Source organism: Haliotis rufescens, unplaced genomic scaffold (genome assembly GCF_023055435.1).
Source record: "Haliotis rufescens isolate VD_foot unplaced genomic scaffold, xgHalRufe1.0.p SCAF_19, whole genome shotgun sequence".
Lineage (NCBI taxonomy): Eukaryota > Metazoa > Mollusca > Gastropoda > Lepetellida > Haliotidae > Haliotis > Haliotis rufescens.
The window spans coordinates 17,395,917-17,416,726 of record NW_025963879.1 but is presented as its reverse complement, the minus strand read 5'-3'; the positions used below and the strand labels follow the sequence as shown (position 1 = coordinate 17,416,726).

Below are 20,810 nucleotides of genomic sequence, written 5' to 3'. Positions count from 1 at the left end.
TCATCCAACCTATTCGGATTTGCAACGCAAACTGCAGTTACACGGATCACGGGAACACCTCTTCACTAAATCCACAGTGACTACTGCGCCACCTCTTCATTCTATCTTCACAGACCACTGGGTACCTCTTCATTCTTTCCTCACAGACCGCTGGGTCACCTCTTCATTCTTTCCTCACAGACCGCTGGGTCACCTCTTCATTCTTTCCTCACAGACCGCTGGGTCACCTCTTCATTCTTTCCTCACAGACCGCTGGGTCACCTCTTCATTCTTTCCTCACAGACCACTGGGTCACCTCTTCATTCTTTCCTCATAGACCACTGGGCCACCTCTTTATTCTATTCTCACAGACCACCTCTTCATTCTATTCCCACAGACCACCTCTTCATTCTATCCTCACAGACCACTGGGCCACCTCTTCATTCTTTCCTCACAGACCACTGGGTCACCTCTTCATTCTTTCCTCACAGTCAACTGGGTCACCTCTTCATTCTTTCCTCACAGACCACTGGGTCACCTCTTCATTCTTTCCTCACAGTCCACTGGGTCACCTCTTCATTCTTTCCTCACAGACCGCTGGGTCACCTCTTCATTCTTTCCTCACAGACCACTTGGCCACCTCTTCATTCTTTCCTCACAGACCACTGGGTCACCTCTTCATTCTATCCTCATAGACCACTTGGCCACCTCTTCATTCTATCCTCATAGACCACTTGGCCACCTCTTCATTCTTTCCTCACAGACCACTGGGTCACCTCTTCATTCTATCCTCACAGACCACTGGGTCACCTCTTCATTCTATCCTCACAGACCACTTGGCCACCTCTTCATTCTATCCTCATAGACCACTTGGCCACCTCTTCATTCTATCCTCACAGACCACTGGGTCACCTCTTCATTCTATCTTCACAGACCACTTGGCCACCTCTTCATTCTTTCCTCACAGACCACTGGGTCACCTCTTCATTCTATCTTCACAGACCGCTGGGTCACCTCTTCATTCTATCCTCACAGACCACTTGGCCACCTCTTCATTCTATCCTCACAGACCACTTGGCCACCTCTTCATTCTATTCCCACAGACCACTGGGCCACCTCTTTATTCTATTCCCACAGACCACCTCTTCATTCTATTCCCACAGACCACCTCTTCATTCTATCCTCACAGACCACTGGGCCACCTCTTCATTCTTTCCTCACAGACCACTGGGTCACCTCTTCATTCCATACCCCAGACCACCTCTTCATTCTATCCTCACAGACCACTGGGCCACCTCTTCATTCTCTCCTCACAGACCACTGGGTCACCTCTTCTTTTCATCCCCCAGACCACTGGACCACCTCTTCATTCTATCCCCACAGACCACTGGGTCACCTCTTCATTCCATCCCCAAGACCACTGGGTCACCTCTTCATTCTTTTCTCACAGACCACTGAGCCACCTCTTCATCCTATCCTCACAGACCACTGGGCCACCTCTTCATCCTATCCGCACAGACCACTGGGCCTCCTCTTCATCCTATCCTCACAGACCACTGGGCCACCTCTTCATCCTATCCTCACAGACCAGTGGGCCACCTCTTCATTCTATCTTCACAGACCACTGGGTCACCTCTTCATTCTATCCTCACAGACCACTGGGCCACCTCTTCATTCTTTGTCCACAGACCTCCTCTTCATCCTATCCTCACAGATCACTGGGCCACCTCTTCATTCTATTCCCACAGACCACCTCTTTACTCTTTCCTCACAGACCACTGGGCCACCTCTTCACTCTTTCCCCAAATCTCATTTTGGATCAGTGTATGATTTCACATTGTTTTTATGACAGTCAGCAATATTCCAGCTGTAGAACAACAGCTACCGGTATATATTTTCCTGTGTCCAGGAAAAACAATGGTTCAATAGCATGAGCCACGATCCATATCTCAAGGGTACATGGGACCCAACCATCCAGGTCACTTACTGTAACCATCCAATTGTCACCACTGTAACCATCCAGTCGTCACTATTGTAGCCACCCAATCATCACCACTGTAGCCACCCAATCATCACCACTGTAACCACCCAATCGCCACCACTGTCACCACCCAATCGTCACCACTGTAACCACCCAATCATCACCACTGTAGCCATCCAATCATCACCACTGTAACCACCCAATCATCACCACTGTAGCCATCCAATCATCACCACTGTAACCACCCAATCATCACCACTGAAGCCATCCAATCATCACCACTGTAGCCGCCTAATCGTCACCACTGTAACCACCCAATTGTCACCACTGTAGCCACCCAATCGCCACCACTGTCACCACCCAATCGTCACCACTGTAGCCACTCAATCGTCACCACTGTAGCCGCCTAATCGTCACCACTGTAACCACCCAACCGTCACCACTGTAGCCATCCAATCATCACCACTGTAGCCGCCTGTCACCACTGTAGCCACCCAATCGTCACCACTGTAGCCGCCTAACTGTCACCACTGTAGCCACCCAATCGCCACCACTGTAGCCACCCAATCGTCACCACTGTAGCCGCCTAATCGTCACCACTGTAGCCACCTAACTGTCACCACTGTAGCCATTTGGAACAGACAGAGACGACATTCGATCCTTCATGGCTTGTTAAACTCAAATGAAAACATCATCCATAATTAGGCAAACAGTGGTCACCGAATTCGTAAAAGTTAAAAATAATAATATGTGATTCAGATTAACTGCATTCCTAAATCAGTTGGTGTGTTGGCAAACATTTTCGCAATTTTTCTTTTTGAAAAAATTTTATGACAAGGAACATCTATCAAGAATGTCTGAGTGTGGAGTGGGAATACAAACAAATAACTACAACACAAACAAATAACCACAACACAAACAAATAACCACAACACAAACAAATAACTATACCATAGACTGACAGACAAAAACAACAGATAAAAATATAACGATTTTATTATGTTTAATTCTTATAACACAAATAAATATTCATATGGAATATACCCTAATATTGAGGTGGTTAATCTTTGACTTGTGCAGTGAGTAATGGATTTGTTCTATCATGTCATTTAAACCATCATGAGGTACTTCCGGTTCATCTCCAATGCCTCAATAAGTCATCAATCAAGCATCGGTTCTCATCACATACACAAATATTTCTTCCAATTATACAAAGAATCATTCAAACACACAGCCATGTTCAGCCATCTTCAACCATTCTCATTAATCAGATCCAGATGACCTGGGCCCACTTGCACAAAGCGCTAAGATGATCGTAACTCCCATGCTTTAACACACGCTTACAATAGTCGTAGCGCTAAGATTCCTTTGTGCAAGTGGGCTCTGGTCAATAAACAATCTATGCACTAATGTAGAGGGACTCTATGAAGAGGTGTGGACGGTCCTGGACTAGGTTCACGATCCTTTCACCCCTCTGATCATGGCCTCCAGCTGATCCCACTGTTCCTTCGTCACCTGTACCAGTGGGCTGAACATCCCTGAGGAGGCCGGGTACTCGCCCCCATTCAGTCTCACCACCTGCAACATACATGCCACACTAACAGAGGCAGGATCTGCAATTTCCACTTTGTCGGGTATATCCCGGCAGCTAAGGGACACAACTCTGTACTGCACTGCCCTAAACCCATTGGTATCCCCTATTCTGAATTGTGGTGACTGACAAGAGCATACGCAGGATAACAGACTGTGATCTAAATGCACCCAGTTCATACTTCATTTCTGTCAAGACTCGTGACTTATTATCATTTCTATGCTGACAAGTGGTCAGTGTCCCCACCAGACTGCAACCCTACAAGTGTCTCCACCACACTGCAACCCTACAAGTGTCTCCACCACACTGCAACCCTACAAGTGTCTCCACCACACTGCAACCCTACAAGTGTCTCCACCACACTGCAACACTACAAGTGGTCAGTGTCTCCACCACACTGCAACCCTACAAGTGTCTCCACCACACTGCAACCCTACAAGTGTCTCCACCAAACTGCAACACTACAAGTGTCTCCACCACACTGCAACCCTACAAGTGTCTCCACCACACTGCAACCCTACAAGTGTCTCCACCACACTGCAACACTACAAGTGTCTCCACCACACTGCAACCCTACAAGTGTCTCCACCACACTGCAACACTACAAGTGTCTCCACCACACTGCAACCCTACAAGTGGTCAGTGTCTCCACCACACTGCAACACTACAAGTGTCTCCACCACACTGCAACACTACAAGTGTCTCCACCACACTGCAACCCTACAAGTGTCTCCTCCACACTGCAACCCTACAAGTGTCTCCACCAGACTGCAACACTACAAGTGGTCAGTGTCTCCACCACACTGCAACACTACAAGTGTCTCCACCACACTGCAACCCTACAAGTGTCTCCACCACACTGCAACACTACAAGTGTCTCCACCACACTGCAACACTACAAGTGGTCAGTGTCTCCTCCACACTGCAACCCTACAAGTGTCTCCACCAGACTGCAACACTACAAGTGGTCAGTGTCTCCACCACACTGCAACCCTACAAGTGGTCAGTGTCTCCACCACACTGCAACCCTACAAGTGTCTCCACCACACTGCAACACTACAAGTGTCTCCACCACACTGCAACCCTACAAGTGTCTCCACCACACTGCAACCCTACAAGTGTCTCCACCACACTGCAACACTACAAGTGATCAGTGTCTCCACCACACTGCAACACTACAAGTGTCTCCACCACACTGCAACACTACAAGTGATCAGTGTCTCCACCAAACTGCAATCTACAAGTTGTCAGTGTCTCCACCACACTGCAACACTACAAGTGCCTCCACCACACTGCAACACTACAAGTGTCTCCACCACACTGCAACCCTACAAGTGTCTCCACCACACTGCAACACTACAAGTTGTCAGTGTCTCCACCACACTGCAACACTACAAGTGTCTCCACCACACTGCAACACTACAAGTGCCTCCACCACACTGCAACACTACAAGTGTCTCCACCACACTGCAACCCTACAAGTGTCTCCGTCACACTGCAACACTACAAGTTGTCAGTGTCTCCACCACACTGCAACACTACAAGTGTCTCCACCACACTGCAACACTACAAGTGTCTCCACCACACTGCAACACTACAAGTGGTCAGTGTCTCCACCAAACTGCAACCCTACAAGTGTCTCCACCACACTGCAACCCTACAAGTGTCTCCACCACACTGCAACCCTACAAGTGTCTCCACCACACTGCAACCCTACAAGTGTCTCCACCACACTGCAACCCTACAAGTGTCTCCACCACACTGCAACCCTACAAGTGTCTCAACCAGACTGCAACCCTACAAGTGTCTCAACCAGACTGCAACCCTACAAGTGTCTCCACCACACTGCAACCCTACAAGTGTCTCCACCACACTGCAACACTACAAGTGATCAGTGTCTCCACCACACTGCAACCCTACAAGTGTCTCCACCACACTGCAACACTACAAGTGTCTCCACCACACTGCAACCCTACAAGTGTCTCCACCACACTGCAACCATACAAGTGTCTCCACCACACTGCAACACTACAAGTGATCAGTGTCTCTACCACACTGCAACCCTACAAGTGTCTCCACCACACTGCAACACTACAAGTGTCTCCACCACACTGCAACCCTACAAGTGTCTCCACCACACTGCAACCCTACAAGTGTCTCCACCACACTGCAACACTACAAGTGATCAGTGTCTCCACCACACTGCAACACTACAAGTGTCTCCACCACACTGCAACACTACAAGTGATCAGTGTCTCCACCAAACTGCAATCTACAAGAAGTCAGTGTCTCCACCACACTGCAATCTACAAGAAGTCAGTTGTACCTGTCCAGTGATCCAGCTGGCATAGTCGCTGACCAGGTAGGTTGCCAGGTTGGCCAGTTCCGGCACTTGCCCGAGACGTCCAGTTGGGACACGATGGACGAACTTCTGTACAAACTGACCAGTTGGGTCAAGTCGACTGAATGCTCCCTGAAACACAAGGTTTGGATGTCATCTTATTGATGGCTGATATAAGGCATGTGACATTGCACCTAGAACAGACTTTTCTTATTTCTTTGTTTTCAAATTTTACTGTGAAAAATCCTTGTTGCTCGGTGGGAAAACATAGAATGAAGACCATAATTCAGATTTGTTGTTATTATTAATCTGAATGTGTTGCCATGGGAGCAGTGGTTACCTTGTGGATCTTCCTGATCCTATTGTATCAACAAGTTGTATTTTTCGATCATTTTTTACCACTGTTAATTAATTTAGGTTTGGTGGAATCTATTACCAAATCTTAAAAGGTTTCACTCTAAGGAAGTGAAGTAAACTCGACAACTCTTTTGAGTGAGTGAGTGAGTGAGTGAGTGAGTGAGTGAGTGAGTGTTGGTTAGGAGGTTGAGTGAATGAATGCTACATCAGCTATATCTCAAGTTTGTTTGTTTGTTGTTTAACGCCGCACTCAGCAATATTCAAGCTATATGACGGCGGTCTGTAAAATAATCGAGTCTAGACCAGACAATCCAGTGATTGACACCATGAGCATCGATCCACGCAATTGGTATCGATGACATGTATCAACCAAGTCAGCGAGCCTGACCACCTGACCACCCGACCCCATAAGTCGCCTTTTACGACAAGCATGGGTTGCTGGGTTCTACCCCGGAATCTTCATGGGTCCTATATCTCAAGTGAATGAGTGAATGAAAACTACATAAGCTATATCTCAAATTGAGGCAGGAAAACCAGTGGTTGATAACATGAACAACATTTACGATAACCATATCATATGCTGATCAACATGGGCAGAAATGAAGGGGCAGCCTACAGGTCAAAACATTTCTTGTCTGGCCGGACACCTGGGTTTGATTTGGTGTCCCCTAGAAGGATATTTCTTGAATATTGTCACAAAAGTCAAAAATAATTTCCAATCACTCACAAAGTGTTAGTTTGTTAGTTTGTCGTTTGATGCTGCACTCAGCAGTATTCCAGCTATATGACGGCAGCCTGAATATAATCAAGTCCAGACAATCCAGTGACTGATATCATCAGCACCGATCCACACACTTGCATGCATCAACCAAGCAAGCGAACCTGACCACCTGATCCTGTTAGTCGCCTCTTAAGACAAGCAAAGTCCAATGACCGTTCTTACGAGCAGACCTGTGAAGATTCCGGGGTAGAATAGGTCTTCAGCATACCATACTTGCTGTAAAAGGTGACTATGCTTGTCGTAAAAGGAGACAAACGGGATTGGGTGGTCAGGCTCGCTGACTTGGTTGATACATGTCATCGATCCCAATTGCGTGGATCGATGCTCATGATGTCAATCACTGGATTGTCTGGTCCAGACTCGATTATTTACAGACCGCCGTCATATAGCTGGAATATTGCTGAGTGCGGCGTTAAACAAAAAACAAACAAACAAACAAACAAACAAAATCTTATGATCAATGATCCACATTGTCGGGGTATGATGAAACAAATTCAACCAAGTCACTGATTCTGACCAGCTGATCTGTTAAGTCACGTCTTACTACCAGCATTGGTTGCTGGGAACCAATTAAAGCCCTGAATCCCTGTGGGGGTCACAGCGGTGATGTCCACTTACCTTTGTCTCAATAGCGCCGGGAGACAGACAGTTGAATCTGAATCCATACCTGGCCCATTCAGCAGCTAGAGATCTAGGCAATACCAGACAAGAGAAATTAGATTAAGAAGAACTTTCGCATTTCACAGACAACTCAAACATATTTATAAACAGGGGTGTTGAATACCTGCATGATGTACATTTTTTTGTTTTTTTTGTTGTTTAACGCCGCACAATATTGCAGCTATATGACGGCGGTCTGACAATAATCCAGTGGTGGATATCATGAGCATCAACCAAGTCACCGAATCTGGCCACCTAGTCGCCTCTTACAACAAGCATAGTCACCTTTCACGGCAAGTATGGGTTGCTGAAGACAAATTCTACCCCAGATCTTCCACGTCACATGATGTACAGGCAGTCAGGTGCACTTAATTTGAAAACTATGTCATTAATCTATGGCCTGTCTATCTACTATGTTGTTGTTATTGTTTATTCATTGTTGCATCAAGTTCTGTTTGTTAGTTTGTTTGTTTGTTGTTTAACGTCGCACTCATAACACACAGTTACTTCCCTTTACATGTGCACTGCTTTACTGTGAATCTCGTGTTATAGTCATGGCGGCAATAGGAGTTTGTATGCTTTTTATGTAGGAAGGCCCTTTCCCAGGTTGATGGTACACAACTGTTTATTTGGTTACATACTACATTGTAGTTTGAACAAGCAAATAAAAAAAACACCAGCCGCCCGCACTATATTTTCAAAAGTCATTGAATGAGAACCAATCCTTGTATTTTTTTAAGCCTAAATAAGAAAAAGATAACGACTTCTTCAACATAAATGGTTTGGTGACAAAATATTCAAAATGATCCTTTGTTGGCTTGAATTCTCCCTCAAAATTACCAGAGCTGCCCTTGACCTTGTTTGTCAAATTCTCCAAATAAGTACCAAAGTTTGTTTGTTTGTTGTTTAACACTCAGCAATATTCCAGCTATATGACGGCGGTCTGTAAATAATCAAGTCTGAACCAGACAATCCAGTGATTGACATCATGAGCATTGATTGGTTGTTGGAGATCTTGCAAAGCACCCGAGGGAGCAGTCATACCGGTGTACATGCATTCAGATCTGCCCAAGAGATGGCTAGGGAGCAGTGAACCCATGCTCTGTATCGGAGATACTGCAGGATAAGTTAAAAATACTCCATAATATACTTATCCTGCATGACCCAAGGGCACTCCCATGACTGATGTCTTCCTCCCCACAGTACCATCAGCCCTGGAGGATGTTCAAAGACAATGGCATGTCTCCCGACACCCGATGTCACAGGGGTCATGGTGGCTAGTGGCAGACAGAATCCCCATAGTAAAATATCTACTTACTTTGTGAGTGCTTCAACACCTGACTTGGCTGCGGAGCTTGGTGCAACAAATCCTGAACCAGTCTCTGCATAATCAGTTGATATGGACAAAAATGCTGCTCCTGAAACAGGACCATATCAGCATCATTTCCCTTCCTGCATCTAGAGTCAGCCTCCGTGGCCAAGTGGTAGAGCGTCCGCCAGGAGAGCAGAAGGTAGGGGTTCGATCCACATCCGCGTCATACCAAAAGACGTTAAATGATTGTACTTGTTGTGCTGTTACCCTGTCTGGCGCTCATCATTAAGGGGCTAACAGAAGGACTGGTCGGCTCAGAGACAGTATACTGTGTCTGAGTGGGGTATTCATGTTAAAACTGCGACAAAGCTTCACAGAGGGCTAGCACTATAAATCGGCATTTAGTCCGGACTAGTACAAGCAGCCACACAGACAAACAAACAGACACGGTATAAGTGCAATAATCTTGGACGCGACGTTAAACCCAATTTCACCTCACCTCACCTCACCTCCTGCATCTGGAGCCTTTTTCTGAATCTTAGGTAAGACACTTTTTGTCTTATCAGTTTACCAGAGACAGACAAAAATAAATATTGATCAAATTCATTTTTATTGGCCTACAACTCTTTTTTAGAAGAAAACTAAAGAGATACAATCAAAATCAAACAACAAACTTGTAAGTTTATAAGGTGATGTGAAAGGGGGTTTAATGTCATATTCAAGATTATTGTGCTTGAATAGCGATGTTCATGCATGTGTGTGTGCTTGTGTGCGTGGTAGATTGTAATAGCCCGGAATAATGCTGGTATTATAGTGCTATCCCATTGAGATACCATGCGGCCGTAGTTTAACATGAATACCCCACTCTGACATAGTATACTGACTCCGAATCCACCAGTCCTTGTTTTATCCCCGTAATGCTGAGCGCGAGGCGAGTAACAACAACTACCATATTTTAACATCTTTTGGGATGACACAGCCGGGTATCGAACCATCACTTTCCACTCTCTGGGCATATGTTCTATCCACTAGCCCATGAGGGTAGTCCTTAATAAAAGTATACATAAAATACTTGATCAAAAGGTTGGTTGGTTGATTTGTTGTTTAACGCCGCACACAGCAATATTCCAGCTATATGACGGCGGTCTGTAAATAATCGAGTCTGGACCAGACAATCCAGTGATTGATATCATGAGCATCGATCCACGCAATTGGTATACGATGACATGCATCAACCAAGTCAGCGAGCCTGACCACCCGATCCCGTTAGTCGCCTTTTACCACAAGCATAGTCACCTTTTACGGCAAGCATTGGTTGCTGAAGACCTATTCTACCCCGGAATCTTCACGGGTCTTGATCAAAAGGAGGGACAAAGATGAATGATGTGGTCAAGTGTGCGGCACGCAGGAAATATTGTTTGTAAAAATCAGCGCCCTCTGGACTTCTGTGCTAGCTCCCCGTATAAAGGGAAGTCTCGCTAGCGCACACTCAGAGTCCTTCAACTTCGTTGACCTTGCTGAAGGCAACACGACAAAACACAGCGATCCTGCTGTTTTACCTTTTCCGGCATCAATCAGCCTCTTCCCAGCTTGCAATGTGACGTTGGCTGTGCCATTCAGAACAATATCAACCACCGTCTTCCATGCATTGTAGGACAACCTCTCCGTTGGGGAGATGAAGTTCCCCGCAGCATTGTTGATGATGATGGTAGGTAGGTCAAACTCAGATGTGATTTTGTCAAGGGCTTGTGTCACAGCAGCCTCATCCCTCACATCTGCAGATATTGGAAGCACCTGGCATACAAATGAAATGATTGAGTTGGAATTTAATTAAGAATAAACAAATCTATTTTCCTAGTGGGCCTGACAAGTTTACATTGTCAATTCATTGACACTGTCACAGCCAAGATGCTAGATGCAATGCTGATTATTAGATATCTTTATTAAAGTACATAGTACTTTTTATTAGTTGTGGAAAAAGTTGCCCAACATAAACATTTAAAACATTCTGTTGATGAGAGTTATCTCCCTTAGCAGTTGAATGGTGAGTACCAGTTCTCATTACATCCTACAGAACACAAAACAGTACAGTACAGTTGATCCAGAATCTTCACTTTTAGCAATACTAATATAAACATTTGCAATATTACTGTCATAGTCAACTCCAGTTATATACAGGATCTTATTTCTATGTTGTATAACGTCACAGACATGCAATATTCGAGCTATATGACAGCAGTCTGTAAATAATCAAATCTGGACCAGTCAATCAAGTGATTGACATCACGAACATCAATCCACCCAATTGGGATACGAAGACAAGAATCAACCAAGTCAGCGAGCATGACCACCCAATCCCGTTAATTACCTCTTAACAACAAGCATGGGTTGCTGAACATCAGTTCTAACCCAGATATTCACTGGGATTATATTAAAGAAGTCTGCTGGTATGAGTAAATGTTTACTGAGAAAATAGAAGTGTCATGTCAGAGTTGCGTCCCTTTGGCATGAGAAACCTATGATTATGGGTTCCAATCCCGTTTCCCCCCGATCATGTTTCTAGGTTTGTCAGCACCCTACCCGTGCTTGTGGGTTTCACCGAAGTGGTAAATGTCTGAGACCTGCATCACTTCAGGCTTTCCTCCCACATTAAGCTCTTGCTGCAACATAACTGGAATACTGTTAAAAGCAGCGTTAAAACCCAACTCACTAACTCACTCACTATTGTGAAAATGAAGCAATGATGGCACAAACCATAGATTACAAGTCAAATAGCCAGATTTGCGAAAATGCCATTGTCATTATACTGTGTGCATATAAAACTGAGTCCTCATATGTTTTACCTTATTTCCAGTTAGGCCACTTATTTCTGCTGCTGTTTGTTGCAATGGCTCCATTTTTCTAGAAATAAATAACCACTAAACATGTCAAAGTATTCTGACATTGAGCTGTCTCGAGGAAATTAGCTGTTCCTTTACATTTAATACACAACATATAAACAGTAAATACACAATGACCCGAATACCTAATCTGACATCGCAAGAGCCAGTTGAGTAGCCTAGTGGTTAAAGCATTCGCTAGTCAGGCCAAAGGCCTGGGTTCGATTCCCCACATGGGTACAATGTGTGAAGCCCTTTTCTACTGTCCCCTGCCGTGAAATTGCTGGAATATTGCTAAAAATAGCGGCGTTAAACCATACTCACTCACTAACATCACAAATAGAACGATGAGTGGCTTTTCCATCTCAGATATACATGAGGTGAGCTGCTTCCTGCTCAACCTCTGGGTATTTCCTCCAAACAGCACATCCTGCTCACAGTTGTCAGTGCACAAGCAGTTGGACTACAAGTCTGACTGAAGATCTACATGAAGTTGACAATTTATACAGCAAGACAAAGTTAACACACAGATATAATATTAATTGCTTGTTCAATGAAGAAAATCATCCAGAAAATATTTCAATATATTATCAAAGAGTAGATCAACCAAGGAAAAATTCCAAGACAAAAAGACTTTCTTCATTTGAAATACAGGAATTTATCTGAAATAACAATCAGCACAAAATAGTTTTTCATGGATTTAAATAGAGTTGGTAGTTTTGGTAACTCACCTGCCTGAAATGGCCACTCTGGCGCCAAGTTGAGACAAACACAATGCCATGCCCTTTCCCAGACCAGTTCCTCCTCCCGTGATGAATGCCGTCTTGCCATCAAATGTGCCCGGTGGCAACATTGGAGTTGAGACGGAAGGGAAGTGTTTTGCGTGTGCCAAGGGCTTGTAGCTGTTGTAGCGTACATGCCTGCATTTACTCTAGGAAAGAAACAGGATGTTCTGTAGTTTACCTTGAAGGACTCGTGAGTTTTATTGTGGTTAAGATAGTTGACCATTTTGACAGTATTTTTTATAATTTCTATAGTCTTAAACAAGAAACTTTCCATGAACAACTTGCCTGCAAAGTCATGATCATGTTCATAATCATAACAAATAATGTCCACGTAACGCTTATAGTCTGGAAACCCTAAATACAAGTCAATTACACTTGAAAACCCAGGTGGGTTTAACACTGCACTGACCAGTATTCAAGTTGTTTTCCATTGTCAGCTTAATCAGGGAGGAAAGCCCGAAGTGATGCAGGTCTCAAACGTTTACCACTTTGGTGAAACCAACGAGCATGGATTAGTGCTGACAAACATAGAAACATAATCAGGTGATCCATAGGTTTCTGGCCTGCCCAAAGGATGCAACTCTACACAGTGAATTGCAGCGACCCATCTTATTGAGGCAAGTGAGTTAGCTGACTTTGAAAGTCCAGTTTCCACCATTGCCGAACAAGGCTGGAATTTCAGGACTCGATCAAAGCGCCACCAGTGGCTATTATGAGTTATATCCCTTCTATGCCTCACCTATGGACTAATCAGATTCCACCTCTCATTTCACTTGTAGTTGCTTCGATTTCTTTGAATGATTTTGATTGGACTATGCATAAACTCGAAAGTCCAGCCAAAATCTAACTCCATAAAACCAGCCTAGTTCGGTAAGGGTGGAAACTGGACTTTTATGGTCATAAAACTCTCTTGTCTCAGGAAGATGTAGACAACCCGTAGACGACCCTTAGACGACTGGGCCAGCTGGCTCCCTATATGTCTGACATAAATAAAGCAAGATTAAAACACCAAGAAGTCTTTGTCATAACCCTAAATCCAAATCTTGAAGATTTTGGGGTCCCTCAATCTCATTAAAATCAGATCTTAGTTCTCGCTACCGCTAAACAAAGATCTGAGGACATCCCATTACCGAGGACCAACATTGCGCGAACTTTGACCGACCAATGAAATGACTGACAAGAAGTCGACATTAGACAATCAGAAGGCAGCTTTCTCGTGCTTTACGGCACTAATTTCAAATTGGCGACTACACTTCGAAACATTTTGACAAATTCTCGAGAAAAAAATTTAAACCTGAACATAGGAACATTCTGGAATGGCTAATAGATGGTCTATATTGTATGGATTCAGTCGTTACGCATGTAACTATCGTTCTGAATACACCGTGTTAAAGTTTTCGAAGTTGCATGATTAGAAATCACATTCCAACGGTCACTTTCATGATCTGGTAACCGACGCTCTGATTAGTCAGATGAAAGGTCGTTCTGACGTAACCCCTAATGGGATGTCCTCTGATCGTTTTTAGCGGTAGCGAGAACTAAGATCTGATTTTAATGAGATTGGGGGTCCCTAGACTTCAATTTCTAACAACTGCATGAACAGTTCCATCCTAAGCAACTAGTTTTCACTGTATATAAAGGTTAGGCTGACATCATAGAAGTATTTCATTTCCATTACTGGTGGAAAAGGTGCAAATAAGCATAATGAGATCATCACAAAACAGACACGCATTTGGAACTGATCATCAAAGGAGCACAGGCTTTGTTTGTTTGTTTGTTGTTTAACGCCGCACTCAGCAATATTCCAGCTATATGACGGTGGTCTGTAATTAATCGAGTCTGGGCCAGACGATCCAGTGATTGACACCCTCGAGGTTGCAGGCTATAAGGACAAGTGGACTAAGATGTTTGTTTCTACCGCTCATTTATTATGTGTGCCAGAGACCATATACCGGTATTTACCCTTGTATATCGGCATATGGTGTCTGTGTGTGCAGTCAGAAAGAAATGCGAACATTAGCGACCTGTACTTGTGTTGTCTTGAAATTTTAATGTTATTGTCATTAAAAAATAAATCACATGAATAACCACGGATCCGGGTAGTCCTGTGGGTATCCGGGTCCTACACAGCCACAGGACCCACCCATGCAACCTGAGTACCCGAGTTACCCTCCCCGCCCCTACGTCAGGGATCTGATTTATTCATCATTTTTTTTCTGTGATTGATTATTAAAACTCTCCCGAATATAATCACGCTGCATCGCCACTGTCTAACTAATGCAAATTGTAACCGTACATTTTGGTACACTGCCCTAATCACCGGTCCACAACACTTATCCATGAGCGCTGACATTTTGAAAACGCCCGGATGCATTTCAGGGAGATGCCATTGACAATAATAACTGAGATTGTCAACATGCAATAAAAGTACACGCGCGTTCCACACAACTTGTTAAAAATATTTTGGTTGTCCTTTAGCGTTTCTGTAATACTTTATTAGCAAAAAAAGATAATTATTGCAAATTCTCCAATATTTGGTTTCATTTGGTACTTACTGGTCCCCGTGCAAAGGGAGAGAGAGTGTTGACCTTTGTCACGAGACAAGTCACGATGATTCGGAGCTTCCTAACGAAAAGGCAAATGGTACGTTGCCACCAATGTTTAGTTATGTTATTGACATTATTCATTTGTAAAGTACTTTTTATGGCACATGGTGTGAAACTTTTAAGCGGCATTACCACTAGATCTAAATGTACATGTATCACTATGAGGAACATGGTCATTTTCTGGGACAGTTTACATCATTGAGTGTTGGTGAGCAGTTGGTGGGACAATCGCATAGAGCATAGATGTTTGTTTCGATCCATATCCAGTGAACTACTGGGCAGATTGCAGACGATGTCACTAAACATTCCAATCCCTTCAAAACTCAAATTATGCAGATTCAGCACCACCCTAATCAACCTCAGACACTTGTGTAACTCCAGTCTAGCCCCCAAAAGAGTGACAACTGTACATCCCCTCCAGTAGACACTGATTCTGTAAAAAAACAGCAGGTATAACAGTAAATGAATTGTTTCAATAAGAAATCATATATAAAAATTAATAAATACAGTAAACTACGGTTATAACAAACTCGAAGGGACCACTAATTTTAGTTCGTAATAACCGTAGTTCGTTATAAGCATATAAACAGCATTTATACAACAAATGGTCGGGACTAAAAATAAGTTTGATATATCGGTCAGTTCGTTATAAGCGTGTTCGTTATAACCGTAGTTTCTTGTAGTCCCATTTGGTGAGGGGCTTGGGTGGCACCGTTGACTTCAAGTTTCTGGGGGTTTGAATCCCAGATTCATCCTGATTACAATTCTAGGTTCATTAGCACCACACCTGTGCATGAGGGTTTCACCAAGGTTCTAAATGCCTTAGACCTTTATTACTTCCCACATTAAGCTGACACGTCATTACTTTAACTGAAATACTGTTCAGGACGGCATAAAACCAAACTCTTTTGCTTATGGTGAAGTAACAGACAATGAAATAACAGTGCCTCTTAATTATTTTATCAGTCAAATTTGTTCACTCTTGGTCACTCACACTCTGTTCCCACAGATCTGGAGATTTCCAGTATCAAATCATCCTCGATGTTGTCTGAATAGCGAGGCTCCACCCGAGCTGACACGAGGAGAGAAAAAACTCATAGATGTTCTCAGAGTGAAGTTCCCCGGGGCGACTTCGGTACAGGTTGCCGATATATCAGGTTAGTCATGTCGAACTATTCACAACAATTCAGTACCTTATATTTATTTAGGGGGCATGGGTGGCCCAGTCGTCTAAGGCAGACGCGATTCTCTGTGCAGAGTTGCGTCTCTTGGGCACGCCAGAAACTTATGTTTGTGGGTTTGAATCCCTGTTCGCCCCGATTATGTTTCTAAGTTTGTCAGCACCATACCCGTGCTCGTGGGTTTCACCGAAGTGGTAAAGTCTGAGACCTGCATCACTTCGGGCTTTCTTCCCACATTAAGCTGACATGCCGCGATGTAACTGGAATACTGTTAAAAGTGGCGTTAAATCCAACTCACTTATTCACTCACTTTTATATATTTAAGAATAATATCAATAACGTCAAGTGAAGGCTCATGACTCTACATTATTATTACCCTGGCCTTTGGGTCTGTGTGCACTCAAATATCATTCTCAACTCCCCGGGGAGTAGACCCCATGCCAGGTCTGAAAGATCTCTAGGTCATGGTCTTGGGGCACAAACAAGCCATGCTAAGGGATTTCACCAAAGTTATAGACAGAGCTTTTTCAGCATTCGTACAACAGAGCTAATTTCCGAAACATGCTTCCGAGCTAAATTACTTTCCGATTCAAGCCTATATTTAAAACCCTTACATACATCTAAAACGTTATTTCATTTTTCATAAAATCTCAAAATGCTTACTCATTTTGGGAAAATCCCAATAGAGTAATGAATAGATAGTGAAAAAATATTCGTTACCCAATGAAAAATGTAATTTTGTAAAAATGTAACCCACTTAAATTAGAAACCTTCGAGTAACACTCAATTGCTCAAAAAGTTACCTTGAGCTCTGTATAGATTTTACAACCTGTATCTCTTTGTTTTAACATACACTTAATCAACTTATCCTTATTGATTGTGTCCTTTGAAGTAGTTGTGTGGTCAAGTACCTCTTGTGTTTTGTTCTCACTAGGAGGGTGTGGAGCTATGTATCAGATATCAATAGAAGCCAGTGAGTTCCAGGGCAAGACCACACTGCAACAACAGAGGATGGTGAACAAGGTGAGTCTTTAAATTGTCAATAAAGCGACACAAAACCTTTCCTGATCATTAAAAATCATTTTGCAATTCTGCCTATATCCTGAGCTGAATCACTATCAAATTGTGATGATACCAGGTGTTCGTGAAAAGGTGAGCTTATCCTTCCCCACCTGTGACACAGGTAACGAACACATGCAAAGGCAAAACTCAACTTTCAGATTAATACTTCTATAATGAATGACAAGTTTTAACAGCAAGACACCAAAAAATAATTCAATGCTTTTTTTTGGAATAAAGATTTTTATACGTATTATTCATCATTTGTACGAGCAGTGGTGACAAATCTTGTGATTTTTGTCCTCATTTCACTTGCTTGTAAAACAGTCAGACAAAACATAAGTTGTCCAACTAAAAAAACATAACATAATCTAACATATGAACAAATATGCCACAGCACAGGATGTACATATATTCTTCGTATTCTTTGTTCCAGGCTCTGTCAGAAGAAATAAAGGAAATGCACGGACTTCAGTTAAAAACCAAGCCTTCGAACACATCATAGGAATGAGCTGTGTACAGTTGTTTGTGTTATGTGTACAGACTGTGGACGTACAGAGAAATGAGAAACGGGATCTGAAGCCGAACATCCCCAAGTCATGTTTGAATCTTCGGAGTTGAATCGGGAAAAAACAAATGAATCTCTCAACATTAACATAAACAGTATGGACAAAATGGTGAATTTGTAATATTTTGCCTGAAGTATAGATATATGTGTATGTGTCTTCAGATGCAGGTGAAAGCTTGATATTTATTATGTCCAAATAGTTCACATCTCATTTGACGCCATTGGAATTCCTGGTTAGAAAAGATCCCCAGCAACCCATGCTTGCCCTAAGAGGTGACAAAATGGATTGGGTGGTCAGGCTCTGAGACTTGGTTGATTGCATGTCATGACTTGGTTGATGGTGTGGATTGTTGCTTACAAATATTAATCACTGGATTGTCTGGTCTGGATTACAGGCCACTCTCACAAACATACCCAGCTTATTTGAACCTGTTACATGTAACACAATCAAATTGTGGTAGAAAACAAATAGTCCTTCCAAGTTTCCTCTCGTCTTTGGACTAGTGGACTGGTGTCTTTCCCAGTCAAGATACAGCATCTTCCCGAGGCAAGGGAGTTAACTGACTATAAAAGTCCAGTTTCCCCCCTTGCCGAACTAGGCTGGTATTATGGAGTTACATTTTGGCTGCACTAACGAGTCTATGCTTAGTCCAATCAAAATGGCGCACCGGAATCGAAACCCGGTTCGTAAACTGTCATGCAGATTTCGGTCGATTGCAGGATTTGCCAAACCTGAGCACCGCCAACTCGTTGTTTGCAGATATTTTCCAAATCTTTTCATGTTTTTAATCAAAGTGCTCACTTGATTTAATGCATTTCGCGATGTAAGACCCGTTTTATCACAATATAGATCTTGATTATCGATCAGACCGTCCTGACTCGGCACCACCATTTTGTGTGAAGCAAAAGCAAGCGATACGAGAGTCTGGAATCTGATTGGTCCATAGGCGAGGCTTATAAGGGACATAACTGATAATAGCCACTGGTGGCGCTACGATCGAGCCCAGTAATTCCAGCCTAGTTCGGCAAGGGTGGAAACTGGACTTTTACAGTCAGTTAACTCTCTTGCCTGGGAAGATGAGATACAGTGTCTCGCCAAGGCTAGGTGCCTGTAGGTGTCCTGACATGTCAGATACGATTTGTTGCAACAGGATGAGATAAGCTGATTATAATATTATTCATGCTTTGGGGAATTAATTCATTTCGAGACCTGAAGAACTTAATGTTGTTTGATGATATGTAATGGATGACATGGTTATTGTTTTCAAACTAGCTGCAGATATGGACATTTCTGACTGAATAAAAAAGAATAAGAAAACAAAAAAGTGACTGTCTAATTAATGTATTTCCTACAGAAATGTTAAGTCTGATACTGGACACAAAGGGTTCCTGTCTTCAGTTTAGAGAGTAGGGTCAGCCTGGTGCTAGCCTGTTGAAAAAAGGACCACAGTGCATTGCTGTCGAAGACAATTTTGGTACAGTGCTGTTGAAGACTGAGACTCGGTGCATTGCTGTTGAAAACTGAACCTTGGTACAGTGCTGTTGAAGACTGAACCTCAGTGCGGTGCTGTTGAAGACAATCTTGGTACAGTGCTGTTGAAGACTGAGACTCAGTGCATTGCTGTTGAAAACTGAACCTTGGTACAGTGCTGTTGAAGACTGAACCTCAGTGCGCTGCTGTTGAAGACAATCTTGGTACAGTGCTGTTGAAGACTGAACCTCAGTGCGGTGCTGTTGAAGACAATCTTGGTACAGTGCTGTTGAAGACTGAATCTCAGTGCGGTGCTGTCGAAGACAATCTTGGTACAGTGCTGTTGAAAACAGAACCTCATGTCGGTGCTATTGAAGACAATCTTGGTACAGTGCTGTTAAAGACTGAATCTCAGTGCGGTGCTGTCGAAGACAATCTTGGTACAGTGCTGTTGAAGACTGAATCTCAGTGTGGTGCTGTTGAAGACAATCTTGGTACAGTGCTGTTGAACACTGACTGTTATTAACAGCATCCTCTATATCTCAAGGGCTAGCATTTCAGTAAACCTACACTAACCCCAAGATTCATTCCCGTCGTTCTCCTCGCTATCTCAAATTACCCGCCTTTGATTTCCATTTGCCAATTTGATTGGCACCGCTACTAGGTCTATTGTACCAATCAGGATGCATGTTACAAACCAGTTGTGTTGGCCAGTCTCTTTGATTATAATCGCGTTTGCAAGAAATGCAACATTGAAAAACTTACTGACACACAGGACAAAGCCCTCACAAATAGTTTTGATGGAAAGGATGTCTCCAGGTCCATTAAAACTAGCGATGGCATTGTTTTTTCGAGGTAATACGAGTTACCTCCCTTACCCTGTATGTCGACGTTTGATTGGTCGGTAAAATGTTAATGAAAATCAAGGGCGGGTAATTTGCGATCGCAAGAACCATGGGAATGGATCCGGGTGTTAGTGTTGGTTTACCGAAATGCAAGCCCTGGAGATATAGAGGATGTATGAACAGTGGGAATGAGGAGCTTGACAAAATGGATGAGCTAAATCAGTGTCTTTCATCTACGAAACGGGGCACTCTCTGTATGTCTGTAACAAATCCCTGGCCTACGTCCCGCATATGCACAGATTCTTCGTAATCCAAGCAGAAGACCTTACTACGTCAGCAGCAGTGGTGTCGTTAACATCATCAATGTCCTCCCCAAAGTTGGCTTTTCCTTCTTCAAAGATGAGATGGGCAGAT

The 20,810-nt window shown here is 43.4% G+C and overlaps 2 protein-coding genes across 2 annotated transcripts; one reads left to right on the top strand and one right to left on the bottom strand.

Annotated features, from left to right (window-relative positions):
* Window positions 1-2,938: 2,938 nt before the first annotated feature.
* On the bottom strand, window positions 2,939-15,041 carry LOC124137563 (2,4-dienoyl-CoA reductase [(3E)-enoyl-CoA-producing], mitochondrial-like). Its single transcript, XM_046503912.2, has 8 exons — window positions 14,963-15,041; window positions 12,613-12,812; window positions 11,846-11,903; window positions 10,562-10,796; window positions 9,009-9,108; window positions 7,649-7,721; window positions 5,878-6,024; window positions 2,939-3,538 (listed from the first exon to the last, which is right to left on the bottom strand). Exons 1-8 carry the CDS (start codon window positions 15,038-15,040, stop codon window positions 3,416-3,418), a joined length of 1,014 nt encoding a protein of 337 aa, XP_046359868.1. The 5' UTR covers window position 15,041; the 3' UTR covers window positions 2,939-3,415.
* Window positions 15,042-15,164: 123 nt separating this feature from the next.
* LOC124137564 (bolA-like protein 3) lies at window positions 15,165-18,532 on the top strand. Its single transcript, XM_046503914.2, has 4 exons — window positions 15,165-15,309; window positions 16,282-16,429; window positions 17,388-17,476; window positions 17,949-18,532. The coding sequence occupies exons 1-4, from the start codon at window positions 15,277-15,279 to the stop codon at window positions 18,015-18,017; spliced, it is 339 nt and encodes a 112-aa protein (XP_046359870.2). The 5' UTR covers window positions 15,165-15,276; the 3' UTR covers window positions 18,018-18,532.
* The last annotated feature ends 2,278 nt before the right edge of the window (window positions 18,533-20,810 follow it).